Genomic DNA, 27,681 nt, shown 5'->3' on the forward strand with positions numbered 1-27,681 from the left:
TTCCAGCTGTACTTCTGACCTGACGATGCCAGATGGCCGCTTTCAAAATATACTTGACGGGTAAATAAATGAACCGTCTAACAGTCGAGAGGAGAGTGAACACGTCTTTTCCATCGAGATCAGCCTTCATATCCGTTCTTTTGCTCTTCTGGCAAACTCTGATACAACTGATGCTTATTGCAGCATCCACGCTAACCAGCCACCAGGATGCGGATTGGTCCGTAACCATAGCAATGGAATAGGGTTGAACACCCGTGTCCAGGTTTGACGAGAGAGGAACGAGCGTGGCTGTGATGCAACGTTTTTGAACTGTCCACCGAGAGTTCGACGGTATTCCAGAGGCTAAATCAGAGTTTACCAAGCGAAGCGGCACACGGAGTCGTTTTGTAGGCTGCCTGGCAACCAACCCCGCGTTGTTTTTCAACCTTGATATTCCTAAAACGAGCGCGTACAGATCCGCCGCTTCCCTTCCCATTGAATAAACTGCCGCTTTGTTAAAGTGCCCGCTGCCCAGACGTTGACCACTTGATGCGGTCAGTCATTATCTTTATTGATCATCTATATCCTGCTGCATTCAGATGGCCTTATTACAGGAGCTGTAGAGATCAGACAACAAATAACACGCATTAGTGGCCCAGTGGAGCCTCTCCCTGAAAGCATTTCTCCTGACTCCTGTCGGCCTTAACGCACTCCCATCATGTCCTCTATGCTCCATTTAATGACCCAATAACCTATGAGATGCATCTCTCCTTCCCTGAACTTGTTTACAGCAGATAAATAAAGGGAAATGACAGACGGTGAGACGACTAACCATGAAGCTTGGGATGTCTGTCTGTCCTGTCTGTCTGTACATCTGTCTGTCTGTCTGTACGTCTGTCTGTACGTACGTCTGTCTGTACGTACGTCTGTCTGTACGTCTGTCTGTTCGTACGTACGTACGTACGTCTGTCTGTACGTACGTCTGTCTGTACGTACGTACGTCTGTCTGTACGTACGTACGTCTGTCTGTACGTACGTACGTACGAACAGACAGACGTACAGACAGACGTACGTACAGACAGACATACGTCTGTCTGTACGTACGTACGTCTGTCTGTACGTACGTCTGTCTGTACGTACGTACGTCTGTTCGTACGTACGTACGTACGTACGAACAGACGTACGTACGTACAGACAGACGTACGTACGTACGTCTGTCTGTACGTACGTACGTCTGTCTGTACGTACGTCTGTCTGTACGTACGTCTGTCTGTCTGTACGTACGTCTGTCTGTTCGTACGTACGTCTGTCTGTACGTCTGTCTGTACGTACGTCTGTCTGTACGCACGTACGTCTGTCTGTACGCACGTACGTCTGTCTGTACGTCTGTACGTCTGTCTGTACGTACGTACGTACGTCTGTACGTCTGTCTGTACGTACGTCTGTCTGTACGTACGTCTGTCTGTACGCACGTACGTCTGTCTGTACGTCTGTCTGTACGTACGTCTGTCTGTACGTACGTCTGTCTGTACGCACGTACGTCTGTCTGTACGTACGTACGTCTGTCTGTACGTCTGTCTGTCTGTACGTACGTCTGTCTGTACGTACAGTAGGTACGTCTGTCTGTCTGTACGTACGTACGTCTGTCTGTACGTACGTACGTACGTCTGTACGTCTGTCTGTACGTACGTACGTACGTCTGTCTGTACGTACGTACGTCTGTCTGTACGTACGTACGTACGTCTGTCTGTACGTACGTACGTCTGTCTGTACGTACGTACGTACGTCTGTCTGTACGTCTGTCTGTATGTACGTACGTACGTACGTCTGTCTGTACGTACGTACGTCTGTCTGTACGTCTGTCTGTACGTACGTACGTACGTCTGTCTGTACGTCTGTCTGTACGTACGTACGTACGTCTGTCTGTACGTCTGTCTGTACGTACGTACGTACGTCTGTCTGTACGTACGTCTGTCTGTACGTACGTCTGTCTGTACGTACGTCTGTCGCTCTGTCTGTCGCTCTGTACGTACGTACGTACGTTTGTCTGTCGCTCTGTCTGTCGCTCTGTCTCTGTACGTCTGTCGCTCTGCCTGTCTGTCTGTCTGTCGCTCTGCCTGCCTGTCTGTCTGTACGTACGTCTGTCTGTCTGTCTGTCGCTCTGCCTGCCTGTCTGTCTGTACGTATGTCTGTCTGTCCTCAGCATATCTCAAACTGATCATCTTCAGGACCCAAGGCAGTAACATGCAGAATTTGTTACAATGTAGACACGGGACCTGTTTAATATATATTTTTAAACCCTTTAATAATCCGGTGAATGTCTCGGAGCTCGTGATGGTCAGCGGGCCTTTAAAGATGTGGATGTATTAACGTCCCGGTGACACACCGATCCCCGGAGAGAGATGTAGACGGCAATGAATCATCACCCGATTCTCTCCTCTGAGAGACGAGTCGCCTTCTGAAGATGAGCCATTTAAATAATCCTCAAACACCGAGGCGGTGCCAACACAACACTGTGTGTGTGTGTGTGTGTGTGTGTGTTCACCAGTGTGTTTGGCCTTGTCTTCAGTGGCCTGTTAGGAGTGTAAACGAGGACATGAGGACGCTGTGGCGGTCCTTTCGCCAGCTACACACATTAAAGCCTGCTGATGAGCCGGTGATGAAGATGCTCTGTAGTGATTGGAGTCTCTTCTCCTGCTCTCTGTTTGGTTCTTTTGAGAAATGAAAGGCGAAAAGAAGAACATAGTATTCCCAACAGACCAGGATTCATTTAGAAGCGTTGCTTTGGGACAAAACGGGTCCTCGAATCGTCGTGCGGATCGCAGACTAACGAGTATCTCATGGTGGAAGCCCAGAGAGGGCGGGACTAAAGCATCGTCATCGTCGGTTTGATGGCGTCATAATAAATCATTGCAGAACAGCCTCAGTAGTTCCCTTAATCTTCTAATAGGCTGCTACAACTTTAGTTTTCATAATGTCTTTGTGTGTAAAATGGCTTCATGGACACCAGTTTATTTAGAGATGTATTACATAGATACAGTATACTGAATCGCATCCTAGGGTGAACTGAAAAGCTCTCCGATGCAAATCTTCTCCTCCTCCTCCTCCTTCATCACCTGCCCAAAGGGATTGTGGGAATCAGCAGTCTGGGAATAAAGACACTCTCGCACAGTCGCTCCATATCCTCGTTATTAGTCCTCAGTTCACCACAACACACCATTTTCAAATGATATCCAGCGTGGGGGGTAAACAGTTTGTCACAAAGATGTTCTAAACGTATAGCTCACATATTGTGATGGATGCACTGACACCCTGAATACAAGAAGGAGGAGGGACCGAGTGCTCGGTGCTTTTATGAAAGGCAGCTGTACGTCTTATATATCCAAATGGTTTTTTTGCATATGTATTTCCTAATTTGTTTGTACGCTGCGCACTGTTTTATAAATGATTCCCCAGGTCGTCAAGGGGAACACGGTAGTTCATACAGAGACGTTCCCTATTTTTAGCAGAACCTTGTCCAACATACCAGACACGGTGTGAACACCCAACAGGTCCTCCCTTTGCTCTCCTTGCAGTGGATCACTGTGACATACTGAACAGCTGTCCCGAGGACGAACCCATGACGGCCAGTGAGGAATGTCTGGACGCCGCCACCGACGAGTCCCTGATGGAGACCCACCCCATCCAGTCTCCGCTGCAGGTCTTTGCAGGCATGGGCGGCCTGGCCCTGATCGCAGAGAGGCTGCCCATGCTCTACCCTGACGTCATCCAGCAGGTGAGACGTATGCATTAAAGTACGGGGTCAAAGCTTCACTTCCATTCATTGTGCATTAAACTGGATGGACCGACTGTGTGTATATATATTTATTTATTTCATTACTCTTTTGCGATTTCATTAATACACGGTGGGATATATTTTTTGTAACCAAAAAGAGGGATCAAGGCTGAACCGATCCTTCACACACGAAAGAATTTAAACATAATTGTTTCTATGTTTGTATCTTTTCTATTTCTGCGGTGTAAGTTGTAGTGACACATTATTTACAGTTCAGCTCTGACTTTTCTTGATTTGACAAAACAATCCTTACGTCAAGGTCCATTTCCAAGGACCAAACGAGTAACCATGAAACTAATTGTAGGATTAATCCAAAAGGACTGCAACCATCGGTTACAGTAGAAGTTCTATTCACAGCATGAAGAGTCTTCCTCTCCTCGAGGCTACAGTTGGCCACATGATGACTCCGCTCTCCTAATATCACCCGTCGGCGTTGCTAAAGTTCCCCTCTGATGGTCACCCACAGGTCAGTGCCCCGGTGGTGCCCTCCGCCACGCAGGAGAAACCCAAGGACAGCGACCAGTTTGAGTGGGTAACCATCGAGCAGTCGGGCGAGCTGGTGTACGAGGCGCCCGAGTCCATCGCCGCCGAGCCGCCGCCCATCAACAAGCAGCAGTCTCAGTCGTCCTCGGCGGCGGCGTCCTCGGTGCAGACCATGTCGCCCATCCCCGCCCACTCTCTGGCGGCCTTCGGCCTGTTCCTGCGCCTGCCGGGCTATGCAGAGGTGCTGCTGAAGGAGAGGAAGCACGCCCAGTGTCTGCTGCGCCTGGTGCTGGGTGTCACCGACGACGGGGAGGGCAGTAAGTCTGACTGTGTGTGTGTGTGTGTGTGTGTGTGTGTGTGTGTGTGAGAGGTTCCTCACTAGTTTCTTCTCCTGAATACTAATCATGTCTTTGTAACGTTCCTACGACTGCTCATACTCGTCTGACATGAATCTAATGGGATCATTTCTCACTGCTAGTTTGTTTTCTAGTAAGTTTGTGATTGATGTCTTTTGAGTGATACGGTGACATCACACAGCGGCTCCAGAGGCACAGAAAACAGTACATTTCTTAGTTTTGATCAATTAAGAAACGCAACGACGCAGATATACACACTTAATAAGGTATGTCGCGGTATGGGTCACCACGAACCAACTGCTCAGCCTCCTGATTGGACTGTCTGCTGCGTCGTCCTCTTAGGTCACATCCTGCAGTCTCCTTCAGCCAACGTGTTGCCCACGCTGCCGTTCCACGTGCTGCGAGCGCTGTTCAGCAGCACGCCTCTGACCACCGACGACGGCGTCCTGCTCCGCCGCATGGCTCTGGAGATCGGGGCCATCCACCTCATCCTGGCCTGTCTGTCGGCCCTCAGCCATCACGCCCCCCGCAACCCCAACGCCAGCACCAATGTGTCTGAGGTATGACACACACACACACACACACACACACACACACACACACACACACACACACACACACACACACACACACACACACACACACACACACACACACACACACACACACACACACACACACAGGGATGATATTCACGAAGACTTTCAGTTGGTCCCTAACATTTAGCTGTCTTTGAAGGAAAGATTTGCCAGACGTTTTGATTCGGTCATTAATTCTGACCTGATTTTAAATAAAACGATCAAATAAATACTTTTTTTTTTTTCATGCAAGAAAAAGCTTAATCGTTTTAGACCCAATGATGAAAAGAGCCAAGTGGAGCGAGTGAGACGTACACGCTGTATTATTAACGCCTTCAGCGTGAGGAGCAAGGGCACGGATTAACTCCGCCTCCCCTCAGAGGGTCTCTGCTGAGCCTCAACGCTACCTGGCTGAAGTGTCAATGTGAATCCAGTCCAAAGAGCAGTTTTACTTCAGGCATTAAAGAAGCAACACATCTGCTATTAAACTGACTTAGTGACAGTCTTAGTGCATGTTTTACTGCACAGCATCAATAAATATCAATACAAGACTCTGAGCATATTCAAAAGCATGTCGAGTGGATGGCATACAGCAATAAATAATCCTTCAATTAAAATGACGGTTATGCAGAACGTCAATGTCCCGGGGCCTCACATTGATTGGTTGTCTGTGAACACTTCCATCCCACAGCAGTAGAAGAGTGTGAGGCCTCAACGGGTTCAGCCCGTGTGCTGGAAGATGCTCATAACGTCCACGTTAACCAACACTGTGATCCGGTTTAGACCGTCGGGAGGAGGAGAGGATAGAGCCGTCTGTGTTGTTCAGCTGCAGAAAGTCATGCATTGGAGCTTCCATTTGCAAACCATTTGAAAAGAGTGTGTGTGTGTGTGTGTGTGTGTGTGGGGGGGGGGGGGGGCATTTATGGAGTGGACAAAGAGGACGGATCATGGGGCCGATGGCTTGAATGCGAGCCAAAGACTTGTCACGGTGGCTGTCCTTGAGCCCCGAGCCATGCGCCGCAACGGGAGACAGACGAGGAAGTTTTTTAATAAAACATTGACTCTTCACCTACAAGACATTGCTGGTTGTGATTCACATTGGCTCTTATTGATTACTCGCTACTTTTAATCCAGTTTTTCTTCCTCCATATGACCATCAAAAACAAGGCCATGAATGCTTCCTTTGCTTATTCTTTAGCGTGTTCAAGGACGGTCAGCTTTTCAATGAGGATGTTTTTAGGCTCCATTTGCTAATGAATGTCATTCAAGAAGAATACCATTTACTCTCAAATAGTTCACTGATCAGTCAGATTCTGTCCTAATACACTGGCAACCAGCGTTCTCATAAACCATGGAAGGATTGTAAAAGATCTACAGCGCCGACATCCTTCCTTCTATCCCTCTACATCACCTCGTATGTGCGTCTATGTTCACAGCCGCAGATATCCAGCTGTCACGGTGCGGGGACCAGTGAGGAGCAGCAGCTGTACTGGGCAAAAGGAACTGGTTTCGGTACTGGATCCACAGCCTCGGGCTGGGACGTGGAGCAGGCCCTCACCAAACAACGGCTCGAAGAGGAACACGTCACCTGTCTACTGCAGGTAAATGTACCCATCGATCCCACATCATATTTCATTTTAGAAATACGGGGGCTTTACCAAGGACTTGTCAACACGTTGCTTCATATAAGGTAGAGGCGTTGGTTTGTAGCCAAGTGGACCATGATGACACGGCCCTGAGCAGGTCAGGTGCAGTCTGTCTGTTTTAAGCAAGGTGGACAGGTGTTATTGGTCATTCGTCTCACAGTGTCTCCATATTGTTTCCTTCACCAGGTCTTGGCAAGTTACATCAACCCAGCGAGCTCCAGCAGCTGCCACGGTGCCGATGGCTCTTCAGCCGACGGCAGAGCCCACAACAGCTCCGCTCTGCCAGCGGTGCTGCAGGAGCTGCTGAGCCAGTCCTGCCTCATCCCGGCCATGTCCTCCTACCTCCGCAACGACTCAGGTGTGTGTGTGTGTGTGTGTGTCATGTGGACTTTGAGCCCCGTTTGTCAACATCTGTTAAATGGTTAGAATAAGATGAATGCATCAGGATGTTGAGTTATCAGTGTTTTGCATTTATTTGTGCAAATGACAACCCTGAGAATCGTCATTTCTAGGTGTTATGAAGTTATTGGTGGCTCGCTCAATGTCTGAATGCTCCGGCCAGATTGAGCTGATTTCTCCCCAAACCGGCTACTTATGATGACGCTTTGGTTAGAAAAATGTGATGCGCTGGTAGATTACACATGTTGGCTGAATTTGGCAGAGTCTTGAAAATACTGTGGAAATAATATGACTTATTTTGTCATTTAATGGACAAAAACTCAGATACAACAATAATTAAACTGTGTTGTGTCCACTCACTCTTTATTATTGACTCATTTCATTTGAGACCTATTTTAATTTAGTTTCCAATCATCGTAATCGATAACGGTCACAATGACCTTTTCAACGTGGTCATCGCTGACATGGGAAAGCGTGTATTTGGTTGTTTGACTGCACCCGTTGCCTCTTACACTTCATCGCTGGTTATTTGATGCGGGTATAAAGCTGTGTATGCTCATATAGACTAATGGTTCTAATTTGGGTTGATTGTGTTGAATCCGGCCGGTTCTGAGTTTGGGAACTGTCCGCCTGCTCAGGTTATTGCTAATCAACAATATAGACCAATAATCACCGTTTACTGTGAAACGTCAACGGGTTTAGTACCAAAACACAAGACGAGCATTGGAATTTACAGGTAATTGCGCCACCGTTAGCTTCACGTGACCCTCGTCATGTTAATGATGGGCTGTTTTGCTAAAGCAGTGTTGTGAATGATCACTTTCCTCTCTAGTGCCAGAGAAAGGTCCTGAATCAAAGATGATGCCACAGTATTGAAACGGGTACCACGGGGCCTTTCATCTCTATGTTACTACAATAACCATGTGAGGGGTATTATTATTATTAAGGTCCATCATTAAGTCCTGCTCATGTTTCCTCTGTTCAGATGTGTCCTCATCCCATCAAATGAGTTGACCCACTGGTGTCCGTCTGCTTTATCTTTATCTGGATTGTTTGTGTGCCCTTTGAGTCTCGGTGCCTCCCTGTGGTGCTGAATGAAACCTGGAAGCTGCCTGTTGTCTTTTTAATAACGAGAGTGCGATGGTGGCTTTTGGCCAAATGAAACGGCAGATGGAGCTCCAGCGTCTCTGTGTCGTCCTGTTGAAGCCCACTGAGGTCCCAGTGGGCGCCGTTCAACGAGACGCCATCCATCATCGTGTTGTTTTCACACTGCGGGATGAACGGACTCGTCCCTCCACTTTGATTAGTTCTCCTCGCGTTGTAATTCATATTCGGCATATTGATCAAAGCGAATGAGTAGTGTAGAAGATGAGAGCGCGTTGTCTTTCGGTGTATAATAACCTGATGCTGTGTTAGTGGAACCCGCTCAGGTAACCCCTCGTTAGACCTCTGGCGGAGCAACGAGCTTCCAGCTGAGAGACTCAAGGTTCCTCGGTTCCTCGGGGACTCGCGGGTTCTGAGTGCTGGGCTGACCCTTTGCAGTCGGGCTGCAGTGGCACTTAAAAGTACTCTCTGTTCCTGCGCTGCACTTTATGAAGGCTTTCACATTTGAGCCACAGAGTGAGCAAAGTAACAAACAGCCATTCACAGGAATATGGAACAATATATCAAATCTGATTTTTCTAGGTATTTAACTCTCTTAGTAGGATTTCTTCCATTAATGTAAAGGGAACATAGCATGAAGACGGTGAGAGGGGGTTGAAAGAGTTACTAAGTGGTTAAGGACAAAACGACTATTTACAAAGTCAAAAATTAACTTGGATGCTCAGTAAGTAAAACGTTTCTCTTCTGACCAAATCTCTACCTCGATTGTCTGGGTTCAAAAAAAACATGGAGGGTCCCTTTTTTACTTTGGTCGGCGGTTCGATTCCCCGGCTCCGCTCATCCATGCCGATGTGTCCTTGAGCAAGGCGGTTCCTGCCGCGTATGAATGTTAGTTAACGTCGTCTGTGGGCGACTGGCTTAAGTTCTCGAGCAGCAGGGTCGTCCTTCAATCGAAGGATCGGCGGTTCGATCTCCGGCTCCGGTCGTCCATGTCGATGTGTCCTTGATGGACAGGTGGCACCTTGCATGGTAGAAAAGTGATGTGACCATTTAGCATTCAGGATCCAGTCGATTCCCAGCTGTTGTGTTTAGTTTGGATTGAACATATTTCTTGCAGTGAGAGACATACAGAGTTTCTACCCCCTCCCCCCCCGTTAGCGCCCCTGCTCTCATAATTAAATAACAGCTGACAAAGAGCAGTGTGAGTGCTGTAATTGCTCCTCATTATCTGGTAAATGCCCCTGACACACGTGTGTGTGTGTGTGTGTGTGTGTGTGTGTGCAGTATGAAGTTCATAGCCCCTTGTTTGATTATGTTTCTCCACATGCTTTGTTGAAGCATAGCCTTAACGATGACACATTTTCCTTCTTTTTAAATCTCTGCATTTACCGTTAAATTGAATAATAGATGACATCATCCTGTGCTAACTAGCCCACTGCATGTAGAGAATTGAAGCCGTGGCGCCTCCAGTCAAGGGGTTCTCTTGGGGGCTCTCGGGCCACCTTCGATTTGGGAGCCAGTTGGCCAGGAGCGCTGAGCTGTCAATCAATGTCACGAGGAGCCCTGCAGGAGCCTGTCATGAAACACTGGGAGACCTGACGGCTGCTTCTCCAGTCAGAAGGAATCAGCGCGCATGTGCTCCGTTTATGGCTCAGACGGCGCTCATGTCACTGATTCATAAGCTTGTGCTTATTGTTCGTGGGATGTACATGCAGTGTCATGTCTGGACAGAGAGGGAGTAAAAACATGTTGCCTTTTTTTGCTTTTCAGCACTCGCGCTTAGTTTGTTCTATGTTTGGTGAAATAAAGGCCGCCCTCCCTCCCCAGTGAATGAGCCCCGTCACCTTCTCCCCGACACCAAAGCTCTCCGGCCTCGTCCAGCCTCGTCCGGCCTCGTCCGGCTCGTCGCGTTGTGTTGAGGCATATTGGTGGTTTTGGTTCCGCCTCATCCTCGTTTCACGGGAGGTAAACACGGAGGAGCGTTTAGTCGCTAAAGAAGCTAAGAGAAGGAACGCCACTTCTTTGCTCTCCCGTGAACACTTTGCATCGGCTTGTTACAGAGTTCTTTTGCCCCCTGGTGGCCACAGAAAAATCAATTGTCTCATATTGCACTTTTATATATATATACACTTCAATATATGTAAACCATTACCCATAATCTACAGTGTCCATTATAGCACTAGGATAATTAAAGACCGGCCCATTCCACTCTTGGTCGTGCACCTTTTTAAATCTCTGGACCTCAGGAACTTCACAAAGGGAGTGTTGTTGTTTTGTTTCTCTTAACTACCCCCAACACTTTGGACTGGCCCCTCAGTCTTACCTTCCTACCAGCACCCGGGCCTTTATTTCTCGCCCCGCCCCCCCAGACCCTCAGCCCGCTCCACATTAATCAGGCAAAGCCTTTTAGTAAGAGGTAATACTTCTGAATGTCACCGCCATACTAATTCATCTTAATTGAAGAATGAATTTCATGCACGTTTTAGTTTGACGCTAAATGGTTTAAAGATCTGATGATTTGGGGGGGGGGGGGGGGTTCTTTTAATGTTTTGTTATATTTAGCATGGCATCCTTTTTATGTTCTACACCTCGCTGCCCCTTTTTTTTTACTCATCCGAGACTCTATTTTTAAAATTAATCTAAGTGGCAGCAGGCGTGAGCATTGATGTTGGAGGCTAATCTGAACAGGACTGTAGGTGGTTGGTAATGATTCAATACTCCAAATACAATCGAGACCTCGTGGAACAGAAGGCATGGAGCTGCTCTCCCAATGAATACGTCTGTGGGCTCTGGATTGGATGGAAGACTCTCCCTCTGGTTGCTTACTTCCTGTTCCAGACAAACGGCTGTAAAAGACCTTTTCTTGCCTTTTGTTGGGTTTACGCGTCAGCCAGCGGGGGAAACTATTTCTACGTGATTATGAACATGCATAAAGGTGCCGTTTGCTTCCCTATCGGGTTGTGAGAAGCCCTACTATCTTCATCTCGGTCACATGAGAACAGAGATCTCACTGCTGCATATGTAGTAATAACTGCTGTGATGGTCCTCACGTTCTCTCCGTTCCCCTTCACACAGATGAGGCGATCCTCATTGATATGCTCCGATGTTTATTAGTCAAACTTCCCGCTATTGCACAATACATCTAGACTTTATTCAAATAGTTATAAAAAAACCAACCTTTTATGGTACAGGAAAAGCATTTGCGGACGCGACCCTGAAATCAACATGAACAAATAAATCCAGAGCAGCTTCATCTTGTTTGTGAAATACAAAAATCACTTCTGCCTGTTTTTGATTTTCAACCCGGTCACATTTTCTAGAAAATGAACCTCCAACATGACGTCGTTGTTGCACTTATTAATTGTCGATGGTTATAATTAATGCATTAAAAGGCGTTTTTGAAACGCCAGGTTTTGTAGGAGACGGTACGGCAGCGCTCGCTCAGAGCTACGTTTCTGGGGAGGGGCCCTCAAAGAGAACCGGGGCCCTCAAAGAGAACCGGGGCCCTGAAGCGACAGTATAACATCTCCTATGGTCCCCAGAGAAGCTTCAGGCCAGAGTTCTTGGTTCTCTCCCTGCTCGTGATCCTGTTGCTGAAAAGCCATCCCAGTCCCACCAACTAGACCGTGCTTTGTTTGGCTCATCTTTCCAGGGAGTCCAGCAGTAAAGACAATACGATCAAGTGGACGCTTGTATTTCCCCATCAGGCCGCAGGGGGAGGGGGAGTCAGTCATGGGTGGGGGGGGCTTGCTGGCTCTGCTCCCCCTGGTACCAGCGTGGCCCTGTCTGTCTTCCAGCCCTTTGTTATCTCCCCGGCTCATGGCTGCGACTTGGCATTATGGCTTCTTCATCTTCAGCCTCGTCCAGTCGGTCCAGCTTCCTCCTCCTCTCTCTCAGGAAGATGTTCATGTCAAACTTATGTCTCCAACAAGTGTCACTTTGGCATTGACCTTTCCGTCCAACAGCCACGGGCCTGCACGGCGGAGCTCCCCTCCTCCACCTTCAGGTGTTTAGAAATCCTTTATCTTTGGCGCTTCACAGTGTGGTGTAGATGTAAACGAAGACGATTACAAAGAGGTTAAGGAATGTGCCGATGATGCCCAACATGGCCAGGATGGACTCCTCCTGCTCCTCCTTGACTTCCAGTGCCTGCACATCCTCGAGGGTGATGACTGTGGTGCCCATGATCCTGATGCTCAACTAGCCTGGCGAGGGTACGCTTATCTGGAACGACAGGAAAGCGTGGAGACCATGTCAGAAGTTGTCACACATGCATAGAGAGCAACAACGGAACGTGGTCTGAATTAGCATTGCTGCTAATCCACCAGTTCATGCACACAAACCAGTCCCAAACAGCCCCGCACAGAATCCTCCCACCAGAAGGAAAGCAATTGTTATTGGAACAAAACAATGGCCGCCCGGGCGGAGAGGAGATTAGTGTGTGAGCACCAGTGTTTATGACCTGCCACAGCTTGAAGCCCAGCTCCTTGACAACAGCAAGCTGGACGCCAGCGCTGGCTCAGCCTCATCCCTGGATTATCTGCAAATGAAACTGTTAAATTGCCACCAGTGAAGCTCAGTGGCGTTCCCCATGTCAAAATAAGCCTGATTTTAATTCAGCCATTTGGAGCTTGCTCACTACCGCCCACCCCAAGGTCCTTGGAAGTAGTTATTCTAAGCAGAAATCCCTCCTTCCCTATGGAGGAGTCTGAGCAGGTAAAGACCTGGAGGTGTGTGTGTGTGTGTGTGTGTGTGTGTGTGTGTGTGTGTGTGTGTGTGTGTGTGTGTGTGTGTGTGTGTGTGTGTGTGTGTGTGTGTGTGTGTGTGTGTGTGTGTGTGTGTGTGTGTGTGTGTGTGTGTGTGTGTGTGTGTGTGTGTGTGTGTGTGTGTGTGTGTGTGTGTGTGTGTGTGTGTGTGTGTGTGTGTGTGTGTGTGTGTCAAAAAGGTAAACAGTCCTTGGCTCGGGCTCCTTTTGTGAATGAAACTACAATCCTCCTCGTCAACATGCTGTATCGATGTCACTAAATACACCGACATCACTGAAACGCAAGAGACCAAAAGAGTGAAAAAACGAGAGTGGCTTACCCTAAGGCGTCTTAAGGTGTGAGACGACATCATCCGGCATGCTTTTTGGCGTTAAAGGCATGCGGCGTGTGGAGCCCGGGGGAGGAAGGGGGGGGAGGGGGGAGCGGACGGCTCTGGAGTCCCGGTGGCTGCGAGCGACAGACAAAGGTATCAGCGCCGCGGTGCTCGGCAGCGCTTCCAGTGAAAAGCTTCTCGTGTCACTTCTCCTCTCCGCTAGTCTATAGCGCCACCTGTGAGGGTCAACAACCCCCCGCCCCCCCCACCCCCCCAACTTCCCTTTTCAATCAACTTCCTTCTCACAATTCTTTGCGGTTTTATTTATCATCAAGTTCACATCGCTAGCCTCTTTTGAGGGGGCGAGGAGATACCCTCTCCCCGTTGGCCCCCTCCATTCCTCCCAGCCCCTCTCTTGAGTTCCCCCGTCACGGCTTTGCTCACACTCCTCCACGTCCCTCCCCAGTGTATCAGTACATCTACACACACCCTGGTGCTGTGGTGTCCCTTCCGCTGGCTCCTTACTCCTTACAGTGCAATTAGTGCCCTTTCAGAAATGCCTCTTTCCATCACCGAAGCCTCCGTGGCAACACTGTGCATGATTATGGTCTGTAGATTCAGCCGATGGGGTCTCGGTGACGCCCAGCCTCCTGAGCGAGGTCCGAATGGGCACGTCCCTGAGTGGTATTCCACAAGAGGAGAGAACGCCGTAGAATCCCGTGGAGCAGGCTAGAGAGGCAGCTAGAGAGGCAGCCGGAGAGCCAGGCGGTCGCTATGGCGATATGGATCTGCATCTACCCACGGTGACAGCCGCGTTACGGTAGGTCTCCGGCACCAGTTCCTCTCCGTGGGAGCAATGTGCATAACCAAGCAGAATGATGGCCAGAGAGGGAGGACGGATTCTGATGGAGGTGGCAATGAAGGAGAAGAAGGAGCATAAGAATGAGTGGGAGGGGAGGAGAGAGAGGGAGAGAGAGGGGAGAGGGGGGAGAGGGAGGTGGAAACAACATTGGAGAGAGAGAGGGGGAGAGGGAGGTGGAAACAACATTGGAGAGAGAGAGAGGGGGAGAGGGAGGTGGAAACAACATTGGAGAGAGAGAGAGGGGGAGAGGGAGGTGGAAACAACATTGGAGAGAGAGAGGGGGAGAGGGAGGTGGAAACAACATTGGAGAGAGAGAGAGGGGGAGAGGGAGGTGGAAACAACATTGGAGAGAGAGAGAGAGGAGAGAGAGAGAGGGAGGGAGGGTGAGAGAGAGAGAGAGAGGTGGAAACAACATGAGAGAGGGGGAGAGGGAGGTGGAAACAACATTGAAGAGAGAGAGGGAGAGAGAGACAATTGAAGACAACATTGCTCATGCTTTTGGTTGTCTCCTCCTCTCCCCCTGCTGCGGGGGCTGGTTGAACACACACACACACACACACACACACACACACACACACACACACACACACACACAGCTACCACCTAAACAACACTCAAAAAGACAAAGCCAGAAAGGAGGTGAGTTCAGCCCGTTGCTCTGTCAGACCTGTGGGGGGGTAGAGAGCGCTTGAGGTTGGGTGGAAGACAAAGGACCAGCAGAGTGAAGATGTCTGTCAGAGATGTGTCTGACACAAAGACTGACGCCTGCCGAGCTGTCTGTCACTGCGCCTCCTTTGCCTTAACTTTCCTTTTGTATATCCTAATGCTCCTCTGCTTCCTGAAACTCCATCTTGTATCTTAGTGGGCAGCCAGTGTAGTTCCTTCTGGTTTGTTCCATCAGCTCCACGCTGAGTGGTTAACTGTAGGACAGGTCAGCAGGTCAGCAGGTCAACAGGTCAGCAGGTCAGCAGTAATTTGTATGATTTCAGGGATACTACCGTTGCAAATATTTTGTCCAGGTTAATGGTTACATTATGTGTGTGTGTGTGTGTGTGTGTGTGTGTGTGTGTACATGTTTGTTTTGGGTTACCGATATCCATCGAGCCCCCGGCTGAATCTCCTGTGTTTGTAACGCTTCATTGAGCTGTGATGCTCCTCCTCCATGAAAAGGCTCCGTCACTGCAGTCATCCCCTCATTGGGTCTCATTTCAGCTCTGAGGTAGAGACACCTGACCGCCACAACGCTGCTTTCAAAGCCCACATGTATTCACTTGTTTACGAATGATGGGCAGCTTGTTTTGCCGTTTGCTGCATAGATCAAAGGTCGGGTGCATGAATAGATTGAATAGTTGAACATGTGTCAGCAGGCACGTCGATAGTTTCTGTGGACCTCAGAGCTCGTAGAGCAGTCAGTAAAAAGATGAAGGAAAGCTGCTCATCTTTCTCCCATTCTCCCGACCAGGGAGGAGCTCCATGCTGCATGTACACGTCACCTCTTCTGTGAGTCCTCTTTAGACTCTTTGTTGAGGGTCCAACCAACAAAACGCTCCCCATCTCTCAGCAGCTGGTTATCGGCCAGTCAGTGAAGCTCAGCGCCGCTTAGCTTGGACAGCCTAACTCTTCCAAAATAAATGATGATCACTATGGTGAGTCAGAACTCCTTTGTGTTGTCTAAAAGGTCACATTTGAGGTCACATTAACTGGTTTCAAAGAGAAGAGACGCATCTTTCGGCTTTTCTTTTGTCGTCAGTCCTTGGTTCATGAAGAGATTCCATGTGCACAAAAACCCAGCACGGCGCTTCAGGCCCCTTTCTTCTGGTTGTTCCACAGAGTCTCACTTTGATGCACATTATCTGCAGTGTCCACTGAGGCGCGTGTTGTCGCTGCGTTGCCCTCGACGGGGTCGAGAAGGCCGGACGCTGTGGAGCCGTGAGCTTGAGTCGGAGTGTTCAGCCGCCAGCTCGGTGTGACTCGCCCGCTCAATGCCCCGCCCGCTCAATGCCCCGCCCGCTCAATGCCCCGCTCCCTTCTGGGGAGCCACGGACCGAGCCCACGCACCGAGAGTTGAATCGCCGTGGTTACCTCGCTGAATGTTATTCTATCCCTGTTGGTATTGACCACTGCTGTAAACGAGAGCATGTGGGTTTTATGTGGCCCGATGAAAAATAGAAAAAACAGCTCTCCTTGCCTCCTTCTCTCCTTCCCTCCTTCTCTCCTTGCCTCTTTCTCTCCTTCCCTCTTTCGCTTCTCTCCTTCTCTCCTTGCGTCCTTTCCCCCTTCCTCCTTTCCCCCTTCTCTCCTTCCCTCTTTCCTCCTTTCCTCTTTCTCTCTTCCCTCCTTCTCTCCTTTCCTCCTTATATATATATATATATATATATATATATATATATATATATAAATTAAAAAAATTAATAGAAAAGCAGCGGACAAACCCACAGCATGGAGTTGCATATTAACACGTCGATATGGAGCAACATGAGCATTCCTGTGGTCTCCTCCAACATAAGACATAAAACATAAAATACTGACTATATAAGCTGTAATCTCTAGTGCGCTGAAAGTGAACACGCCGTTGGAGCATATGGCCGCCACCCCCGGTGTTGACGGGGTTAAAACACCTGTGTGGCGTCATATGCTCATGTCATATTTATCCGTTTCTTGAGTCTAGCTGAATGATTGCAGAGTGCGAGGAAGCGTTGACACGCTTCATGAACACCGTTCTTATTTTCCCTTCACCGTCGCAGCTAATGAAAGGAAATGATGAAGTGTGCTCGTCCTCCACCAGCGAGCCTCTGTGCATCGCAGCCGGCCTCATTAGAAACGGAGTTACGAGCCCTGAAATGATTAGTGTCGGTCCACTTGGAGGAGGAAGAGCTTCATCTGTGTTTTACATTGCATCCAATCACGTCTGTAGCCTTTTGGAACATAAACCTGAAAACCGGTGGTTGTTTTCCTCACAAACGCGGATGCTTGTTTTCACGTCGCAGTAATTAACGGCACAGAAGCGTCCATTCCTAAACGGTAAATACCAAACGTCACTCTGTCGGCTGTAATTAGGGGAATCTTTGCATCTTCACAAGGGAAATCGAGGTAGGATGAGCATTAACTTGGACGAGGAGGAGGCGTCGCAGTGGGTGACGGGGCTTCGGTGTTAATTAGAATTTCTTTGTTTGGTGGCAGTGGGGTTGATCATCGGTCTCCATGTTCGAACACCGATGATGAGGTTGTCCTCGTACAGGTGAGCAGTGCAGTCGAATGGGATATAAACTTTTTATTAGACGGGACACGCATGTAGAAAAGCCACTTGATTAATAACCTGTTGTTCTTATTGAGCCACCAAGACCATACATTTATACCATATATAATTGTCAGGTGGCAAAAGTAACTAATGGGTTAGTCTAGGAAAACATTTTAAGTTAAATATTTTCTGTTATCCTGATTCAAATGTGTTGCGCAAGCCTTTTCCAAATCTGCCTTCTTCAGGGTCAGTTTCCATTGAGCTCACACCGGTCTGCGTCTCGCCCTTTGAATTCTCAAAGCTAGAAGCCACTTTCCAGGCTGCTATTTTTATACTAGATTCATTGAGTCTTATCACAGATATTTTACTATTGGTGTAAATGTTGGGCAAAGCAAGTTTATTTGTATCGCACATTTCAACAAGGCAATTCAAAGTGCTTCACACACAACCATTAAAAGCATCAAAACATAATGCACAAGAAAACAAAGATTTAAAAACAATTAAGGACGTTCATCAAAACATTTAAAAATGGTCAAAAAGCGAGAAATAAAATACAAGTTGCAATGCAGTTAAAAAAAATAAAATGCGAGTAGTGAGATGCAGACATTGATTCAGTTTAGCTAAATAACAAAACAAATGTAGCATTTCAGAAATAACACTTCTTTAAAAACATATGAGCAGAGATATTGTGTTTTATTATTTGTAAAATATAAATGTGTTGGTTTGGTCAACATTTCTTTCCACGTGAATAGAAATGTGTTTCTAATGGTTTTAAATCGGTCCTGATGCAACACCATTCCTGCCATGGGGTGACATAAAAGTGTGCCACCCTCTAATCAGACCCCCTCCTCACCTTGACCCCCTATTGTTTCACCTTTCAGTATCATGCTGAGCTCGGCAGAATCGTTCACGTCTGTAAACCGACGTGTATAATCATGTTATTACCATTTGTGTCTTCTATTGATTTGAATCTATTGGTTTTCATATTTGTAGCCTGTAGGCTTGCAACACTGAACTATCTTGTAGAACATCTTGGTTTATGGTGATTTACTAGACAAACGCGACGTTGTGCCCTTGAGCAGCACCACCGAGTCAGACGAGGCTCTTCCTGCATACAAAACGTAGCATCTCAAGCGGAGGATGTTGTTAACTGATGTAACACCGGTGACGGGGGCTGTATCCGAGGGGGCATTTTAGCTAGGAAATCCATACGTTTATCCTTAATGGGATGCTTCTTCTGTACTCGTTGGGTTAAAGAAGACGTACATTTCTAAAAGACATTTATATTTTGACTTATTAATACTTTTCTCCAGTGGTGGTACAGTGATTTGATTTGTGCGATTTCAAGCACTAAAAGTAATCCGTTCGTAGCCTAACGAGCCCCTTTGACCCCACTAGTGTGTACAGATTTGTGCTATTGGGCTATATAAAATAAATTAAACTGAATTGAGTTGAACTAGTGTACTAGTTTGAGCCACCTGGGGGCTGCAGCACACCTCGGTGCGTTGCTCTTTGTGTGGACTTAGAGGACATCTTGACATCTAAACCCAGAGCTTGATCTTAGATTCTGCCTGTTAGTATACACAGTATATATGTATATGAGTGGTTGTGTGTATTTCTGGATGATTCACGACTGGATTTTAAATGCAACTTCCTGACACACTATTTGGGCGAGGCAATTGATTGGACAGCAGGGGAGGCTACGGGGGCCAACGGGGAGACATTAAAATCCAACAGTCGCGCCTTTTATTTCCAGCTTTCCTTGCATATGCCATGCTAACTCATGGCAGAACGGGAGCGCTCCTCCATTAACTATTAATCAGCCGGAGCATCCAACACGGCTACTCGCAGCACCCATCTATACGGCCCCCAGAAGGCCCTAAATCACAGCGACGGAGGCTAGCTGTTCGTAGCTCTGTGGCGGCCGCAGGTGTGATGGATGTCCAGCCTCTTTCTGCTTTGAGATCAGGCTTTGATTTGTCTCTCCTTACTCTGTGCACTGTGTCACAGTCCATGCTTCCAGTGGGTGATGGAGTTTCTTGAATTGCATGTAAATGTGAGCATGTAGGGTGAAACGGGAAGCTGCAGTTCAGGAAATGGTCCCTTGAGGCTCATTCAACCTCTATTCTATGGGGATTGACTCCAAAGGGTCAATGAGTTGTATAATTATTTATTTACAGGGTAGAGTTGCAGTAGTCATGTATTCCAGTTTATTTTGGTGAGTGACAACCGTTTGTTTTGCGGGCGACTGGTTAAGTTCTCGAGCAGGGTCGGTGGTTCGATCCCCGGCTCTGCTAGTCCATGTCGATGAGTCCTTGGGCAATGTTAGTTAGTCCTGATGGGCAAGAGGGGCCTTGCATGGTAGCCCCTCCCATCAGTGTGTGAATGGGTGTTAAAGAGCTTTGAGTGGTTGGAAGACTAGAAAAGAGATGTACAAGTACAGTCTATTTAGCATTTTATTGTTATGTTCACACAGAGACCAACAACCAGGTTGATGGTTTTTTGTAGTTTGAAACTCCATTATTTTCACAGCCAGTGAAGTATTTGGATCGTATGGTAAAAAAGAAAATACCACGAATGCATAGAAGTGTATTGCCATAGTTTTGGGATATCTTGAAATGCAATATATTCACTTTGATTTTATATAAATCTGACTACAATAAAGATTGCTCAAGAATTGCACGTCATTCTTTAAATGCTGACATTTATTCAGAGAATTACAAATAGTAATGACACCGGTTAAAGGATTGCAGAGCAGATTACAGCCCTTGGAGGTCAGCGTTGTTACAGATGCTCGGACGAGGACAGTAGGGAGCTGTGAATTTCAATATAAATGTAAAAGTCTTCCAGACGAGCACGTGGAAGCCCAAACGGCAGAACAGGATCTTGCATGTTGATGCTGACGTCGCCGTCCCAACAGACCCTCGTTGGCTTGGCTTCTGTTCAGCTGCTGCTGAAGGCCAACCTTAAAAACATGGCTGCAGTGATCCATTTTCTCGGATAACATTTGCCCAAAATGTTGTTGCTTCGTCGCGTCTCTGTGCTTGTTGTTTTCCGTTAGCTGGACTTATTAAATAATAGACATCGACAACGCGTAAGCTACTTTGTAGCGGGTCCGTCCAGCACATCGTTTTGTGGTCTTTGTGTTCGTTTACGGTTTGTTCCGTTCCGTCACTGCAGCGTTAATTTGCCACAGGTTGCACATTATTAATGTCCTCTGTATTGACTGATGCAGGTCGACCCGGCTCGTTAACCAAGTTGTTAACGGAGGCAATCGTCTGCTCTGGATGTGCAACGTGATGACACACGGTTAGAATGACCATATTCATATCGTGCATCATTGTCGTCTGAGGGCAACTAGTCCGGGGGGCAAGGCAACTAGTCCGGGGGCAGGTCAACTAGTCCGGGGGCCAAGGCAACTAGTCCGGGGGCAAGGCAACTAGTCCGGGGGCAGGTCAACTAGTCCGGGGGCCAAGGCAACTAGTCCGGGGGCAGGGCAACTAGTCCGGGGGCATGGCAACTAGTCCGGGGGCATGGCAACTAGTCCGGGGGCATGGCAACTAGTCCGGGGGCAAGGCAACTAGTCCGGGGGCAAGGCAACTAGTCCGGGGGGCAGGGCAACTAGTCCGGGGGGCAGGGCAACTAGTCCGGGGGCAAGTAGTCTGAGGGCATGGCAACTAGTCCGGGGGCAAGGCAACTAGTCCGGGGGGCAAGGCAACTAGTCCGGGGGCAAGGCAACTAGTCCGGGGGGCAGGGCAACTAGTCCGGGGGGCAGGGCAACTAGTCCGGGGGCAAGTAGTCTGAGGGCATGGCAACTAGTCCGGGGGCAAGGCAACTAGTCCGGGGGGCAAGGCAACTAGTCCGGGGGGCAAGGCAACTAGTCCGGGGGGCAGGGCAAGTAGTCTGAGGGCAGGGCAACTAGTCCGGGGGCAAGGCAACTAGTCCGGGGGCAAGTAGTCTGGGGGCAAGGCAACTAGTCCGGGGGCAACTAGTCCGGGGGCAACTAGTCCTCTGTAGATGAAGTGATCCCAGACCTCTGACTCCCTTCCCCCAGACAAAGGGATGCAGGGCCTGGATTGAGGCTTGCATCATCACACCGAGTAAAAACATGACAAACAACAAACTGAATGTAAACAACGGCAACAAAAAAACGTCTTCATATCCAATATTTGACATCAGGGAAACATTGTCCATCAGCTGTGAGTGTGTTTGAGCGCCACGCAGAGGACATAAATGAATTTGAATTGGTTAACACATCTCCACCTAAAGAAATGTGGCCTATAATCTACAATCGAGTCCTTCGTGGTAGTCATTCCAAACCACTGGGGGCCTCTCCCATGCGGTTCTCTCTGAAGAAAGGTACTCATGCATTTGATTGACTTGCCCTTCACACCCTCAACTCTCCTGAAACCAGAACACCAGTGTGATGCAGACCAGACGTGTGTCACATTACTTCTACATAAAACTAATGCATGCTGGGTAATTAAATGATGAACGTGGATTCTTTTACAGACTTATCGGCCCACATTTCGATTGTTTGAACGTTAAGCTGGAGCACTCGAGTGTTTGGACCACCTTGGCTCCATAAATAAGCTCCAGAACTGTCTGACTCGCTCCTCCGTCTTTGTTGGCTCGTGAGAATGCTGAATAAGTTATACCTCAAATGGCTTCTCCTTTTTAAAAAAAAATCATAACGTTCATATTTGCACAGATTTTTCGAGACATTCAGACCATCGTTTTTGTCTGGACTGGAATTGTTGGTTTTTCCGAATTGTTCGTTGTCCCCATAGGAAGAATCCTCATGACCTCAATGATACTTTGACATCTCATCTGAGTTTTTACCATCTCAACAGATCAATAGGCACACAATGTGATGCCCAAAAAGAATAACAACGCCTTCACAATGACCCCCAAACCACACATTTATAAATAACCATGAATAAATAAATGAATCATACATTGAAGGGAAATGTTTTTAAGACTTAACTCCGCCTCCCCAGACAGTGAGAAACATAATTCGCGGTCCAACCAGTCGACAGATGGAGACCCCCATGATGCTCTCGTCAAAGTGGTGTTTGGCTCTCAGAATCGGTTCTTCGGATGGTGATTTAAAACCCTTCTTTTTTAATCCCTCTGTAAGCATCATGTCAGATGTGTACTCAAAAACTACACTCAAGTCGTGTGTGTTGCAAAAGAAGGAATAGAAATCTTGAAGAGTGATTTTTATTATTCCTTTATCAAAGTGTTTGGTGCCAGCGAGCATGAACCTTCACTCAACCTGCGACTCGGCTGCAGGGCCTCACACGTCCTGTTGGTTCAGGCTTCACTTGTGGTGACGAGTGGGAGCTGTCAGCTTGGGTCTGTACATTTAGAAACGACTGACTGTCAGACACACACACACACACTAGAATTTACACAAAACATGCAATTCATTTATTTTTTGCAACCATTTCCTTGGAATGAGGCGTAATAAAGATGCTCAACGTTGTCTTTTTAAGCCTTTTAAACCTTAAAATGTTTAAACAAAGTGTGATTTCTGTGGTCAGTTTTGAAGGTCTGGACCACAATGCATCACAGTCTTGCATTAATATCTCTTAAAACTCCTTATTGCTACTTGGTGTTTGGGGAAGAGTGATTAGAATAACTAACTTGTGGATGCTTAGTTAGGTGCAAGAAACCCACTTTACTGTCAAGCACTTTACTTTTTTTTTTGACCTTTCCATATTTTCCACTTTCCTTCGGCCAGTTTTGTAGTTTCTATATATATATATATTTTTTTTCCCCCCCAGAAGCTACTGTTTGATTATGAACGTCCTGATCATGTCAATAATCTACAGTGTGCTACGGGATCTGTTTGAGAAAAGGCCTTTTTGTTCCTCTGTCCTTGGAGCTCTAACATGTTCCGTCCTTCTCGTCTCTGCAGTTCTGGACATGGCCCGTCACGTGCCGTTGTACCGGGCGCTGCTGGAGCTGCTCCGGGCCATTTCCACCTGCACGGCCCTGGTTCCTCTGCTGCTGCCTCTCTCTGGAGACCCGGGGCAGGATGAGGAGGAGGAGGACGACGAAGAACACTCTGAGGGGCAGACCTCCGTCGGGATGCTGCTGGCCAAGATGAAGACGTGTGTGGACACGTACACCAATCGCCTCAGGTGAGACGGTCGAAATCCAAATAACTTAATGGTGATTAATGGAGAAACTTCTGTTTTTCACCTGGACTTAACTTACAGGTATACGCCTACACATACCTCTAATTATCTCATCTGCTGGGCTGAACCTTTGGCCCTGACATGGCACCACCGCTCCAGTATCATTCATCGTCCTCTCTGCAATACGCCCACCTGGGAGTCTTTCCATCAGCAGCCGTGGTCAGGCTTGGCATTAAAATGCACCCAAAGAGGCGCCAAGGACACATTGCTGTTCAGTAACTGAGCTTCTTCTGGAGGTGGTCCGAGGATGTCCACACACGTGTCCTCTGTTTTATTATAACAGTTTAGTCGTACTGTAAGAATCTAATATGCAAATGCAGGAAAGCTGAAACGTGTACTCAATCTGAAGCTTTCATGGAGGAAGAGCCGGAGGGCAAATGGCCAATCATTGGGATTGTCTCGGCCACTCTCGTCTCATCCTGTCTCCTGCACTCGAGTCCAAAAGACAGTCGGGACCGATCCGAACCAGGAGGGTGGGGGCCAGCTGAGGGGCCTGAGCTAAGTGCCTTACCATGGGGTGTCAAAGAAAACAGATTAGTCTTGTTAATGGCTTGTCCCACCTTCAGAAGACGTCTAAACAAAGAGAATCTGCCATGTCACCCGTCATAAACATCCTCCTGCTTCATGGGTCTGTGACCTACAGGAATTAGGATTCTCAATTCAGCGGCCCACTTTGACTCTGGCCCTCGTGTCGGGAGCATTAATTAAATCAAATTAACAAGCGACGTAATCGCCAAAGAATACTGCTAAAGAATACTTGGCTTTGCCTTTTGCAACGAGTTGTCCAACGTCACCGGATTACATTACGACGATGGTCTGTCCGTGTGTGTGTTTCAGGTCAAAGAAAGATAAAAGCAAAGGTGTGGTGAAGCCAGATAGCTCGGATCCAGAGCCCGAAGGTCTGACTCTGCTGGTGCCTGACATCCAGAGGACAGCTGAGATCGTCTATGCTGCTACCACCAGCCTCCGGCAGGCCAACCAGGGTACGTATGGAACACACAGCGGATTTAAGGTGTATGCATTGGTTACTGTGTTTAAATCACAGCCTGAAAACAACCTATTAACATCTATTCATTCACCCAGTTTCATGTAAGGTGCGTTTGTAGTTTATATATCACACAAACATCTCTGCAATGGTATCAGTTCTATCAGAAGTGGGGATATCTCTACATTGAAAGAAGAGCAGACACTGGAGGATTTACTAGATCACTCTTCTACCGACATTTGTACGTGCAACTTATTAGTTGGTCAAAGAAACAACTTTCTTCTCCTGAATGGTTGTTTTAAGGAGACATTCATACTCATTACTGGATGCCCCCACCTTAATAAAACAGCTCCATCTCTAAAATGGGTGCCGCATGATGAAGCGTCACACCTCCCCACTCTACATTATACTAATCACCCCCCACCCGCCCACCTCTCCCAGCTCCCTTCAGACAATTTCTATGTTCGATCCACACAAACAGCCATCCCTCACGGAGGGTGACGCCATTAGATGTGCTGCAAGTGTGCGTGTGGGTAAAGGGATAAAGATGAGTGTCATGTCACTATGATAAAGGCCTTGACAGATCTATAGTCATGTAATTAGTCCAGAGGCTTTAAGGAACACCTGAGAGAGCCGGACAGTATAGACTGAGTAGAGTACATATGGACCTTCTTATGCGAACTGAACGAGCTTCTGAATACACTCGTTAGTGGACCTTTAGTTTATAATATTGAAACTGTTGAGTTGTAAAGATAAGTGCTAAACTGTGATAGTTATAGAACCTATTGCTCTTGTGAAGAATGAACATAGAGTCCAGATACTCTCTTCTGGTTCCGGGTCTGGACTGCGGTCCGCCTGTTAATGACCCCTGGTTTAAAAGAGCCTTGAATAGACACAAAGATGACTTTCTGATAGATTTTCCCGAGGGAATCCGCTCCAAAGCTTCCTCGCTTACTCTCTCTTTCACTCTCGTCTTGTCTCCCAAACCCGCCTCCTTACAGAGAGGAAGCAGGTGGAGTCTTCGAGGAAGGTGTCATGTCGGCCGAAGCCCCTGTTCATTCTACGCTCTCTAGAAGAGAAATACGTAGCTGCCATGAAGAAGCTGCAGTTCGGTGAGTTTGCTCGTGTGTGTGTGTGTGTACATTTACTGTAGAAGTGCATTTTGTATTATCTATTACACACACACTCTGTTGTGTCTCCTGTCTTGATGCGATCCACAATGCCCTCATGCCAGAACTCTGGAAGGTCCAGATTCCCATCCTCTTGTCCGTCTCTCTCCACTCAGCCGCGTCACGACTCATTACAACACTTTTGACATGTCTCGATGTCTGAAGTGATGTCACGTAATTACACGTAATTAGTACTTAAAAAAAAACATTTTGAAAGAAATAATTATTCTAAATAATTATTATAAATCAAAAAGATAGAGATTTAAAAAAAAATTATTTCAGAAATATGACCTTGTTTTAGCAAGCTGAGTAGCTGCAGCATTGAAGCTATGCATCTTTGTGCCAATGACAAATATGTCAACAAAACTCTGCTTGGCTTCTTGATACAATTCAATTAAAAGTAAAAGGAGGATTTCTTTCAATCCAAAAAGCATAAACACCCAGTCAATACTTCCACTTAATCATGGCCAATATGATGCATGTTACTTACAGTGTTTACAGGCAGTGACGATGGCTCCTCTCTGGCTAACATTCCTCTCTCGATCTCTTTCCAGACACCTTTGAAATGGTCACGGAGGACGAGGATGGGAAGGTCATGTTCAAGGTCAACTACCACTACATGTCTCAGGTGAAGAACGCCAGCGACACCAACAGCGCGGCCCGGTCCCGCCGCCTCGCCCAGGAGGCCGTCACCCTGTCCACCTCTTTGCCCCTGTCATCCTCTTCCAGTGTCTTCGTCCGCTGCGATGAGGAGAGACTGGACATCATGAAGGTAAAGGACCAACGCGTGGTTCCGTGAACGTGGACCGCCTCGACGCGTGGTACCGTGAACGTGGACCGCCTCGACGAATGCGTGGTACCGTGAACGTGACGCGTGGTACCGTGAACGTGACGCGTGGTACCGTGAACGTGACGCGTGGTACCGTGAACGTGGACCGCCTCGACGCGTGGTACCGTGAACGTGACGCGTGGTACCGTGAACGTGGACCGCCTCGACGCGTGGTACCGTGAACGTGGACCGCCTCGACGAATGCGTGGTACCGTGAACGTGACGCGTGGTACCGTGAACGTGACGCGTGGTACCGTGAACGTGACGCGTGGTACCGTGAACGTGGACCGCCTCGACGCGTGGTACCGTGAACGTGACGCGTGGTACCGTGAACGTGGACCGCCTCGACGCGTGGTACCGTGAACGTGGACCGCCTCGACGCGTGGTACCGTGAACGTGACGCGTGGTACCGTGAACGTAGACCGCCTCGACGCGTGGTACCGTGAACGTGACGCGTGGTACCGTGAACGTAGACCGCCTCGACGCGTGGTACCGTGAACGTAGACCGCCTCGACGCGTGGTACCGTGAACGTGGACCGCCTCGACGCGTGGTACCGTGAACGTGACGCGTGGTACCGTGAACGTGACACGTGGTACCGTGAACGTGGACCGCCTCGACGCGTGGTACCGTGAATGTGGACCGCGTGGTACAGTGAACGTGGACCGCCTCGACGCGTGGTACCGTGAATGTGGACCGCGTGGTACCGTGAACGTGGACCGCCTCGACGAATGGTACCGTGAACGTGACGCGTGGTACCGTGAACGTGACGTGTGGTACCGTGTCTTGTGGTGTTTGGCCGTTCCACTGGTTTGAGAACCCAGTATAGATGGAGCACATTTAATAAATAACCAGTTGATTTAATGGCAAAGTCTCCTTTGCTAAATGTCAAAATCCTCATCTGTTTGGCTCAGTTCAGGCAAAAGAACTCTAAA

General features: G+C 48.1%; 1 protein-coding gene across 10 annotated transcripts in view; it reads left to right on the forward strand.

The window, feature by feature from the left end:
- The window catches only part of birc6 (baculoviral IAP repeat containing 6), an 83,085-nt gene that overhangs the window by 43,684 nt on the left and 11,720 nt on the right, over positions 1 to 27,681 (forward strand). For 8 of the 10 annotated variants that reach the window (XM_034551992.1, XM_034552000.1, XM_034551998.1 and 5 more), the window contains exons 60-68: positions 3,531 to 3,754; positions 4,281 to 4,614; positions 4,996 to 5,213; positions 6,668 to 6,832; positions 7,064 to 7,235; positions 23,483 to 23,708; positions 24,603 to 24,748; positions 25,752 to 25,862; positions 26,474 to 26,691. In XM_034551992.1, the coding sequence (XP_034407883.1) occupies positions 3,531 to 3,754; positions 4,281 to 4,614; positions 4,996 to 5,213; positions 6,668 to 6,832; positions 7,064 to 7,235; positions 23,483 to 23,708; positions 24,603 to 24,748; positions 25,752 to 25,862; positions 26,474 to 26,691 (1,814 nt within the window). The remainder of the gene's footprint in view (positions 1 to 3,530; positions 3,755 to 4,280; positions 4,615 to 4,995; positions 5,214 to 6,667; positions 6,833 to 7,063; positions 7,236 to 23,482; positions 23,709 to 24,602; positions 24,749 to 25,751; positions 25,863 to 26,473; positions 26,692 to 27,681) is intronic. The other 2 variants (XM_034551997.1, XM_034551999.1) reach the window with 1 other exon arrangement.

The sequence above is a fragment of the Cyclopterus lumpus genome, chromosome 15 (genome assembly GCF_009769545.1).
Source record: "Cyclopterus lumpus isolate fCycLum1 chromosome 15, fCycLum1.pri, whole genome shotgun sequence".
Lineage (NCBI taxonomy): Eukaryota > Metazoa > Chordata > Actinopteri > Perciformes > Cyclopteridae > Cyclopterus > Cyclopterus lumpus.